The sequence below is a fragment of the Nelusetta ayraudi genome, unplaced genomic scaffold, assembly GCF_046127955.1.
Source record: "Nelusetta ayraudi isolate G7.1 ecotype Tasmania unplaced genomic scaffold, CSIRO-AGI_Nayr_v1 ptg000223l, whole genome shotgun sequence".
Taxonomy (NCBI): Eukaryota; Metazoa; Chordata; class Actinopteri; order Tetraodontiformes; family Monacanthidae; genus Nelusetta; species Nelusetta ayraudi.
This window is the reverse complement of record NW_027466272.1, coordinates 55,808-67,500: the sequence shown is the minus strand read 5'-3', so window position 1 is coordinate 67,500 and position 11,693 is coordinate 55,808. Positions and strand designations below refer to the sequence as shown.

Below are 11,693 nucleotides of genomic sequence, written 5' to 3'. Positions count from 1 at the left end.
GGAGGAGGAGGAAGGAGGGGAGGGGGGAGGAGAAAGAGCTAAAAGAGGAGGAGGAGCAGGAGGAGAATGGGAGGAGGGAAAGGGGAGGAGAAGGTGGAGGAAGAGGAGCAGGAGGAGCAGGAGGTGGGCGTGGAGGATGAGTAGGAGGAAGAAGAAGATGAGGAAGAGGGGGAGGAGGAAGAGGTGGATGAAGAGGTGGATGAAGAGGAGGAGGAGCTGGAAGAGGAGGAGGAGCAGGGGGAGGATGGGAGGAGGGAAAGGGGAGTAGAAGGAGGTAGAGGAGGTGGAGGACGAGAAGGAGGTGTAGGTGGAGGTAGAGGTTCTCCTCCAATCCAGAACCACAGTGCTTCCCCCTCCTCCTTCTCACAGGCCGGACCGTCCGGAACCTCCCTCCCCGTCCGTCCTGCCAGGCTCCCTCACAGAGAGTTTTTTTTCTCCCCAAACTCTCCTTCAAACTGCTTTGGCTTCCAGATTGCGGCTCAAATGAACAAACACTGCTCCCATGGAAGGAGACGGAGAGAGGAACACACTGGGTGACTGACTGACTGACTGACTGACTGACTGGGTGACTGACACTGGCTGACTGACTGGGTGACTGACTGGGTGGTTGACTGACTGGCTGGGTGACTGACTGGGTGACTGACTGGGTGGTTGACTGACTGACTGACTGCCTGACTGGATGACTGAGTGACTGACTGAGTGACTGGCTGACTGACTGGCTGGGTGACTGACTGACTGACTGGATGACTGACTGACTGGATGACTGACTGACTGACTGACTGACTGGGTGACTGCCTGGGTGACTGACTGACTGACTGACTGACTGGATGACTGACTGGATGACTGACTGACTGGATGACTGACTGACTGACTGACTGACTGGGTGACTGCCTGGGTGACTGACTGCCTCTTGTGGCCAATCTCAACAATGTTAATTGCTGTGTGTTTTGTTTCCGTCATTTGTGCTTTTTTACACATGTTCATCTTCCACTGCACTAAGCTCCTCCCACTCCTCGCCCATTGAAATGTCATTATCCCGAAACAGCATGTGTGCCCGTTTGTGTGTGTGTGTGTGTGTGTGTGTGTGTGTGTGTGTGTGCGCGCGCATGTGCGTTTTAGTGGTACCTATAAATAGACGTGACATCTTCATGACAACGTCTTCAGCTTGCAGGTTAGCATCCCAGGGGGCACTGTATTGTGTGTGTGTGTGTGTGTGTGTGTGTGTGTGTGTGTGTGTATGTTCAGTGTTCACTGCAGCGACAGTCCTTAACAAGTATTACATCACATTAAGGTTGCAGAGCTGCAGAACAGCGGGAGAGACAGTGTGAGAAAGAGGGATGAGTGTGTATGTGTGTGTGTGTGTGTGTGTGTGTGTGTGTGTGTGCGTGTGTGTGTGCGAGCACTGCTGTATTGATACTTGCAGTGAGACTGTGAATGCGTGCACTGCGTGTTTCCTTGGGGATCAATACAATTTATTCATGTCAAGAGAACATTTAATTCAATCAAGTCTTTGAGTGACCTCTGACCCCTGACATTAACACTCATGACCGCTTACATGCACCGAACATGGGGGACACACGCTTCCATTCTCCAGGAACAACATACACAGAGGGAGGGGCCAACACCTGGCTGGGGGAGGGGCCTAAACCTAAATATGGCAATAAAAACAGCTGAACTCGGAAAAAGCTCTCGAAGGTTCGGACTCTCATGAGGTGGTTTTTCACACGACTCCATGCAGAGGAATGTCGCAAAAGTCAAACACTTTTCTCGCATTTAAATGTTAGCGGACGTGACGTACGGGGTCATGTGACCAGTTCACTTTAAGTGAAAATGGTGGGTAATCGAAGAGAAAAATCAAACAACTATTCTTGACAGTAAACAAACATAAACAAAGAAATGCAAAGGAAATTCTCGTAAATGTCGCGGTGCGAGATTTTACGAGAATTATGGCTTCGTCCATAATTCTCGTAAAATCTGTTTCCACCGTTCAATGGAAACACCTGCAAATCGCAATTGTACTGTCGGAATTTCAGAAATATCGCTTTTATTTTGCAAAAAACTGTAATGGAGACGGAGCCTCTCTCTCTCTCTCTCTCTCTCTCTCTCTCTCTCTCGCTCTCTCTCTCTGCGCAAGCTCAAGAGCCAGGCCTGGTGGGGGCGCCGTCTCACACACACACACACACACTGCACCAGCACCCACCCCCCTGCTGGTCAATGATGAGACACCATGCACCACGCTGACCATGTGATGTCAAAACCATCAACCACTTCCTCTGAGACCAGCACACACACACACACACACAGGAAGTGTGTGTGTTTTTCACAGCAGCTGTCATACAATGCAACAGCTGGGATAGAAATCTCTCTCACTCTCACTCCGTCTCACTCTCTCTCACTCTCACTCCATCTCTCTCACTCCGTCTCACTTTCTCTCACGCTGTCTTTCACTCTCTCTCTCACACTCCCTCTCACCCTCTCTCTCTCTCACTCTCACTCCGTCTCACTCTCTCTCTCTCACTCCGTCTCTCTCACTCCCTCTCACTCTCTCTCTCACCCCGTCTCACTTTCTCTCACGCTGTCTTTCACTCTCTCTCTCTCTCTCTCTCTCTCTCTCTCTCTCTCTCTCTCACTCCCGTAGAATCCTGATGACATTCGTTATTTCCTGGCATTTGTGTCGAAAAGTAGCACCGCGACTTCCAGGAGGCCAAATTTGGCGGGAAGTGAAGCGCTGGCACGCTGTGGTTGTGCGGAGTCGATGGGATTGTGCGAGCGGTGGCGGTGGCGGTGGCGGTGGCGTGCGGAAGCCTCGCTGGCATCTTTGCGAATGAGGATTAAAGGGCCAATCTGGCGGCGAGTCGATGGGATGCAGCCGAGCTGAGCCCCACGGCGCCTCCAGCAGGCGGAGGAGAAACACGGATTAGGACCGGGTGAGATTTGAGGTGAGACTTCTGGCACAACAGCCCTCCATCCATCCCTCTATCTATCCCTCCATCCATCCCTCCATCCATCCCTCCATCACCATCCATCCATCCATTATTCCTTCATCCATCTATCCTTGCATCCACCCATCCCTCCATCCGTCTATCCATTCCTCTATCTATTATTCATCCATCCATCCCTCCTCAATCCCTCCATCTACCTATCCATCAACCCATTTCTCTTCCATCCTTCCATCTACCTATCATCCATCCATCCTTCTATCCATCCATCGATCCACCAATCCCTCATTCATTGATCCCTCCCTCCTTCCTTCCCTCCCTCCCTCCCTCCCTCCCTCCTTCCTCTCTCTCTCCTCCATCCCATCCACAGGAGATTGTTTTCATCCGCAGCCTCGAGGCAGGAACACACCGTTTCTTTCTTTCTTTCTTTCTTTTTTAAGATTTCCTGTTTTTCTCTGGATTAAAAAAAGAAGGGAAGCCAAAACCAAACAGAATGTTCCCGTGTCACCGGTGTGATATAACACGGTGCCGGTGCCACATCCAGAGAGCTTTAAGGCCTCGCACAGCCGACGAGTGTTTTGAAAGGCCTTTGGAAACAACGAGGAGGAGAAGAAGAAGAAGAAGAAGAAGAAGAAGGACCCTGCACTCACTGCTGCAACCTTCCAACTGTAATTCCTATAGTCTAACTGGAGCCGACACTTGCAGACTTGCTGATGCAACTTCCACACTAATGATTTGCGACTGTGGATTTGCCGCAGTTTCATAAAAAAATCTGCCTTTGATTTAAAATCTGTGAATGAAATCAAATCCGTGTGGATGGTTAGTGGGATTTTTCTTTGCATTTGCTGTGAAAATTATTACATTTTTTCTGCACAAAAGGATCATCTGCTGTCATCTGTTCAAAGATTCAAAAAATAATAATTGCCAGTCAAATCATTTGCAAACCGTCTTCCGACAACTGACGGCGTTTCTTGAATCAACGCTGCTTCCTTTTTTATTTCCCAAAATGTAAATCATCTTTAGAATCGCAGAGTAATCATTCATTGACTGTGCGTGTGTGTGTGTGTGTGTGTGTGTGTGTGTGTGTGTGTGTGTGTGTGTGTGTGTGGGGGGGGGGGGGTGTACGGTGTGTGTGTGTGAGTGTGTGTGAGTGAGTGAGCGTAGGCGCATGTAACTACTGTTAAAAGATCCAGTTCAAGTATTTGGAAAATCAGCTGAATACATTTGTGTGCGACCCACACGAATCGCGTTGGCATTTCATAAATGACGAGCGAAGAAAAGCCCATTGTTGCTCGCCGCTGACACCACGCTACCACTGCTGCTGCCGCTGCTGCTGCCGCTGCTGCTGCCGCTGCTGCACGATTCAGGCCTCAGCTGCAGGACACATTTCTCCAATAAATTCCCTTGAATAAAAGTAGAAAAATCCATGCGCACGACCATTTATAGTCGTGCGTCACTGCGTGTTTTTCCGGTGAAACACCTCTAAACGCTCGTATCTAAATGCATCTGCGTTACTTCCCTGGTATCCATACACTGACTAACACCGGAGGAGCAGAGAGCCTGGAGTTCCGACGGAGAGCTCCACCATCAGTTTTCATGAGCTCCAGAGCAAGAGCAAAAAAAAAAAAAAAAACACCCCAGGTGCCCACTGACCTCGGAGAACCTCTGGACGTCCTGCGTGAGCGTCCCCACTCGGCTCCAGTTGTAGTAGTTGATCAACTTGACCACCGCCGGGTTGACGGCGTTGTCGGACGGGACGGTCCGGAAGAAGTTGGGGTACTTCTTCTTGTCGGCCAGGACGGGAGTGGTGGCAGCGAAGGAGAGCTGGGCGGAGGAAAGGAGGACAGGAGAAACAGCGTGAGGGACAATCTGGAGAAGCAAGGTCGAGTGATGCATTTGGACACAGCCGCTATTGAGCAAAGTCGAGAAACATTTTGCGTGTGTTTATTTAGCGTCCTGAGCGCACAAGCTTCAGCGTCCAGAAGAGTTTCTGAAGAGCGTCGAGAGACTTAACGACATGAGCACGACCGGTCCAACCTAAACTGTCTCCGGGAGGAAAATAAAAAATACGATACGTCTATCAGTGAGCACAGGAAGTCGCTCAAATGCAGAAAGACAAGAACATACACATAAATAAAACAGGTTTCAAGAGTTCCCACTGCAAAACTGCCTGGAATAATCACTTATACAAGTAACAGTAGATAGATAGATAGATGGATGGATGGACGGACGGACAGACGGACGGATAGATAGATAGATAGATAGATAGATAGATAGATGGATGGATGGATGGATGGACGGACGGACGGACGGATAGATAGATAGATAGATAGATAGATAGATAGATGGATGGATGGATGGATGGATGGATAGATAGATAGATAGATGGATGGATTCCTCTTTCTGTCTGCACAACCTTGCGCTGCATTTTATTTTCTTCCCTGGAGGCCACAGAAACAATAAGTTGACCCATTTTCTCAGCCAACTCAAATGGATTTGATTATGATTATGCTGCTTTTTTTTTTTCTTCTTTCCTTCACAAAGATTAGAATTTACAAGTATGAGCAATTTAACGAGCCGCAGCCGAAAAGATCTCTGCGATCTCTTTTTTTTCCCCGGCGGAATGTGCAGATTGATGAATTGATTGTTTTTTTTTCCCCACTCGGGGTGTCGTCAGGTGACGGACGCAGCGGGACATCGGCGTCGAACCTGAGGACGGGAAAATGCTTTGGAAAAAAAATACAAACACAAATATTTGTGGCGCCAGCGGCGCAGTCCTGTGCGCATCCGCGGCAACACGACGCAGCGATAGCCATCAGTCTGGGGTTAATTACGTACTTTGGAGAGATTAAGCGGAACTTGTGATGGGCGATAGCGATCGGCAGCGGCGGGACATTATAATATTATAATCCTGCCTGAGACCAAGAGGTGCCACGGCAGAGTGTCTCAAAGTGGGCTGAAGCCTCCAGGGGATTCCAGCACGGGCTAACTTCTTTTTCCTTTCCTAATTCCCTTGGATGGGAGCCAGCGAGGGTGATCTTCTGCACTGGCTGCAATCCTCCACAAGGTGGCGACAGGAAGAGAGAGACAGCAGGAACTCAGCAAATGGAACATGTGCCTTATGTGGCAATTACACCTGCGACATCAGATGGCTTGTGAGCCGCGTCGCCACTAGATGTCGTAGTTTTGCAGCGCACGTTTGACAAAACAAACTGACTCACTGCAGGACCCCTGTGTTGAGACATAGACCTGCACTGTTGTGTGCCTCTCTCTCACGTGTTGCATTTTCATCCTGGAAAATCCAGCGACTCATCATAAACCTGCAGAGTTAGCCCTCTGTTTGCAGCCTGCTGCTAAAATACCAAAATGCTAAAAATGCTAAAACGCTGCTCGCGATCTCCAACAGTCTGATCTTCTCACGGCCGCCGGGTTGGAGATTCCCGTCGGCGTTCCAGCATGAATGCCTTTGGATGTCACTTTATAAATAAAAGTTAATTGATTGATTGATTGATTGATTGATTGATTGACTGACTGATTGATTGATGGATGCGATCTGTTGCTGCTAGCCAGAAGAGCCGTTACTGTGATTTGTCTTTTCAACCTTGTTCTAAAAAAAAAAACCCAAACATATAAAGGTTACAGTCCAAGGTCGATCCATAAATCCCACACTTGGAATTATACCCGATGCAGCGATGCCTCACTGCTTGAGGGTCGTTGTTTTTTTTCTCCCCACAGGACTTGTTGTGAAGAGGGGCCAAAAAACAAAGAGAAAACACAGCAGTGCTTTATAAATCAGAGCCTCCCAGCTCCCTCTTGACCCGCCCCATCCACCAGCACAACTGTTTGGAGTCTGCCGTTAATGGAGACGCAATTTTCCGTTCGAGCTAATATTGTTTACCAACACGGAATCCGATAAGGACCATTAAAGCGGATCGATCCGCCGTCCTCTGCTCTAAATGCGCTCATGCAGGAGGAACCTCTTCAGGTTCATTAGTCCTCGGGTCATTAGACGCAAATATAGAGATCAAAATCAGCGGCGCAAAGAGAAAACAGGTTAACAACAAACAAACAAACAAATAATAATAATAATAATCATAATAATAATAATAATACTAATAATAATAATAATAATAATAATGGGCAGATGAAGCTGGACAACATATAAAGGAGCTCCTGTGTATTATTCACAATTCTTATTTTATTTCATTTTTTTAGAGGAAAGAACCAAAAATAGTTGCCTGATCTCAACACATCTGAGAGTGGTGGCTTATGTAAGAGGGCTTTAGAGAGGAGCAGCCTCAACACAACACCGTCACATTTACACGCGTCGCCGCTCGAAGCTTCTTCTTCAAATCCAACAGCAGCTTTTTTCTGGCACCAGCGATGAGCCATGAGTAGTTTTTTATTTTTGTGTGCGCTGTTGTTTTATTCCAGCGTGTTAAATCTGCAGAGCGACTTAGGCTCACTGAACTGGCTGCACGCTAACCATGCAACAGCGGCCAGGACTGATTTTTAAAAGCAGATTGCGTAGAGGACTGAGTTGCATTATTTAGTCAATAAATCATCAAAATGGTTTTAAAACCGTCGCTTTAAGGTCAAATAAAAATGCAATTTTTCCCTTTCACAATCAGTGGTGACTGACATGTGTCACGCACTCGCTTTGTTAACGCAGCTAAAAAAGAAAAGAAACAAATGTTCCGCTCTTCAGTCACGCTAACCGCCTCCCGCTAACTTGGCTATTAGCTCTCGTTAGCAGAATTAGGCGAGTCAGCAGGCGAGACCGAGTCAGAAGCTCGGATTTAGTCGTCACCGCCCCCCGTTAGCGCCGCCCGTCTCCCTGTTTGTGTCCCCACCCTCCCTCCCCCCCGACCCACTTGCACGCTTTTTGGAATTGGCAATCAGCGCTCCATAAATTAAAGGCAACAAGCCTTTACAAATGGTACCAATTCCAGGCAGAGGCTCCGAGGAGGCTCTGGGAAGAAGTCGAAGTGTGTCTAATCACGCTGATGGATCCGACGCCATCGATTGGTCCTGGTGGGACGCCGCTCCGCTGCCTTTTGAATAATGAAGAGCCGGACGGACGGATGAAGGCTGGAAGAAGAGTGAGAAATATCCGGCTGGCCACTCGTCATATTCAAGAGACACTCAGATGACTTTTTTTTCTTTTCCTCCTTCAAATATTATCTTTAAACAGGGAGGAGCACCAGGTGTCCTAGCGCAGCTTTTTGTCTTCCTTCTGATGCAGAAATAACAGCTGCTGTCATATTAATCGCTTAAAAAAATGACACTCTTGGATCAACACGCACAAATACACTTAAAAAAAATCAATTGGGCCATGAGTTTTGTTGAAAGTGTCATCGATGCTTGACTCTGGTTTGATAAACCGCAAAATCACCGTCCCGTCGGGGCGCTGAAATTAAGGCCTCTGCATCGAAGACAAGCTGCATTTTTTTGGGGGGGGGGGGGGATTTGGACAATTCACATAAATTCACATACATCCGACTCCCCTGACTCCCTTTCCCTTATGTCTCATTTTCACTTTTGCAACAAACACACTGGTTGGCTGCCAAGTAAGATTATTGCGCTGCTAATGGCTAGCATGCATGACAGCATGCCCACATGACACCTGCAAAGGCACTTGAGTTGCACTTCCTGTCATCAGACTCTTTGTTTTGTATAGTCGTGTGGGTAGGGAGGGGTTGAGTGACTGATTGTGTGAGGCGCTAGTCCACGCTAGCGCCAGTCTTGTGGTTGAAGGAAGTAATGCTAATTACAAAGTGTTATTTTCTGTCACTCAGTTCCTCCAGTCGCTGGCAGCTGAGACTCTCCAAACATCCTGGTGTTCCTTGACCGTCTGCATCATTAATGACCCTCGACGAAACAAATGAGCTTTATCAAGGATTTGCCTCTCTTTTATTTTCCTTTTTTTTCTCTCTCTCTCTCTCTCTCTCTCTCTGTTGTCTAATTAAAGCCCCTTTCATTCACTGGGTCCGTGGTGGATTTTATTTTGAAGAGTTAGCACAAAGTTAGCGGGGTAAAAACCCAGGAGATAAACTCCAGAGATGTTCTTTGAGGAAGCTCGGACAAAAAAAAAAAGTCGATAAAAATGAAAAGAAAAGGTTTAATAATCACAAGGGGCAGTGTGGAAAATCTTCAAAGAGCCCAGCCTGCATATTATTTCTGGCTGGGCCCACATCGCAGCAGACTCAAAGCCCTTCCCTCCATCTTGACGCAGCCCAGGGACCACCTGCCGAGCGGCGGCCGATCAGGAAGCGGCCAGGTGGTCCCGTGGCTTTATTCAATATTCAGGAGAGGCATTTGGTGCGCGGTGGGAGTGCCCGGCTGGAGCGGAGAGGCTCTGGACCCCCGCCTGGACCGCATCCAGGACTCATTAGCACCGGGATGGAGCGGAGAGAGAGAGAGAGAGAGAGAGGGGGGGAGAGAGAGAGAGAGAGAGGGAGAGAGAGACGGGGGGAGAGAGAGAGAGAGAGAGAGGGAGAGAGAGAGAGGGGGAGAGAGAGAGAGAGAGAGAGAGAGGGGGAGAGAGAGAGAGAGAGAGAGAGAGAGAGAGAGAGAGAGAGAGGAGGGGATACTGGGGAAAGACAAAGAGCGAGAGACACGACGAGCAGGGGAAAAAGAAAGAGAGATGAGATTTAAGAATGGCTTAATGAATGAATGGATGTGGGCAGTGAGTTGATCAGAAGAGCAGATGATACAGTTTTCAACTTTTCATAACTTGGAATGAATGGAACTGGGAAGAGAAGGCAACTTTTTAAAGGCTGGACCTGCCTGTCACCTTTAAATGGACCAATCAGATCAATTACTGCTAGCTCAGCCAATTCCAGACTTCCGATCGTGTTTAATGTGACTGTTGCTGGAGCCGTTCAGAGGTGGGGGGGGGGACACACTTCCTCTTCAGTGTCATTTCCAGAATCCATCTGGTCCAAATCCACTGCAGGTGTTTCCTAAGCTGGTCAGACCTTCCATCTGTTGCAGACCAATCACATTTGTTCATTCATCCAGTTTAGCTGGCAGCACCTGTGGCTGCAGCTACTTGCTAAAACAGGTTGGGATAAAAGTGATGAGCCACTGATATACATATATATATATATATACATATATATATATATATATATATATATATATATATATGTATATACATATATTAAAAAAAGCTCTCTACCAGAGGTCGAGTCAGATCTCAGCTGCCGTGCGAGCTGAGCGGAGAGGCAGAACATTTTTTTTTTCACCTGCCAACTTTGCACGACAGACTAAAAGATATATAAGACCGAGACGACCTTCCACATTTAATTTTAGCCAGGTGGCAGCGGCGGTGGCGGCGGGGGAGCCTTTAGCACGCACCTTAGCGCGCTTTTAGCGGCGCTAACAAGGCTCGGCGCTCAGGGCCGAGTACAGTCGCAGCACTTCAGTGCACACGCATGTACGTGTTCGCCGTGTAGACCGAGCGGCCGCCGCTCTCACTCCTCCTCCTCCTCCTCTTCCTCCTCTTCTTCCCCTTCAGGTCCGTTTGCAGCTCCACACCTCACGCACAGCTGTGACACGTTGCCAAGAATAAGATGTTCGAGAAGATGTTCAGCAGGACGGCGCTGATTAACGGGCGGGAGAGGAGGAGGAGTGAGGACGGAGTGACATGTTCCTCACAGAACCCTGCAGGACTGAAGAACCAAGAGCTGAGGCTGCAGGACGCAGGCTTTACAAAAAAAAGTGCTTCCTTTCGTTTTAGTTTTAAACTTAATGCTGAGGGTCAATCCGAAGATGTGAGGGTTAATCCATGAGCCATCATATCTGTTCAGCAATCACCTCATTCATATTAATTATCACAGGAACAATAATATCGCTGACTTGATGAACCTGTCGTCCAAGTGTTCAGGGTGAGGAGCAAGTGACCTCCAGGTCCACAGGGGGAGCTCTGACCTCCAAACCACTGAAACCTCAGAGGCTGGGTTCTTGAAGTTGTCTCCACGGAAAAGCAACTTCCTGTTTTCCAGCACGTCAAACTCTCTAAAGGCAAAGAGTTTCTCTTCACGTGTGTAAAAGAGAACAAATCGTGGAAATGTTTCCTCTTCCTCCTCATTGGCTCCACAACAAAAGTCCAGAGTAGCCAAATAGAGCAGCAGCAGCGGCGACAGCTGCAGCTCAGCAGCAGCTCAGCAGCAGCAGCAGCGGCTGCAGCGACTCTGGGAGTCATGCAGGCCAACCGTACGTTAAACGGCCGCCGTGTTTGATGTGGCAGATCTGTGGTGCCGTGAATCAATGGAATGTGTCACATGTCACCAAAGGGAGGCGAGGAGGGAGGGCGGTAAAGTGGAAAGGGGGGGGGGGGGAGAGTTCCCCTCCAATCAGCTCGTCGCTCGGCCATCACTTTGTCCTTGAAGGAGGGAAGAGACGAGCGGCGGTGAGGAATCACAGCCACCGCAAACTGCGTTTTCCCATCGATCCCCAGGTGGGGGGAGGGGTGGGGAAGAGGGGGAGAGGAGGGGGAGGGGCCAGCCGCTCCGCCCACGTTGTCATCACTCTGCCTGCGATCTGCCAGGTGATTTACGCTGCGTGTCGACTCCATAACTGGCCTGTTTATAAACTGAGACGTGACAGTGAAACCTGAGTCCAACCCCCCCCACCCCCACCCCCACCCCCGCACCCCCTGCCCCCACCCCGCACCCCCCCCCTCTACCACCACCACTCGGCAGCCGATGAATGATTAATGAGCAGATGCAGAAGTGTGCAGGCCATTAT

General features: G+C 48.9%; 1 protein-coding gene across 1 annotated transcript in view; it reads right to left on the bottom strand.

The window, feature by feature from the left end:
* The window catches only part of gabbr2 (gamma-aminobutyric acid (GABA) B receptor, 2), a 77,431-nt gene that overhangs the window by 48,935 nt on the left and 16,803 nt on the right, over positions 1–11,693 (bottom strand). Inside the window, exon 3 of the mRNA XM_076016377.1 lies at positions 4,593–4,763. Within this exon, the coding sequence (XP_075872492.1) occupies positions 4,593–4,763 (171 nt within the window). The remainder of the gene's footprint in view (positions 1–4,592; positions 4,764–11,693) is intronic.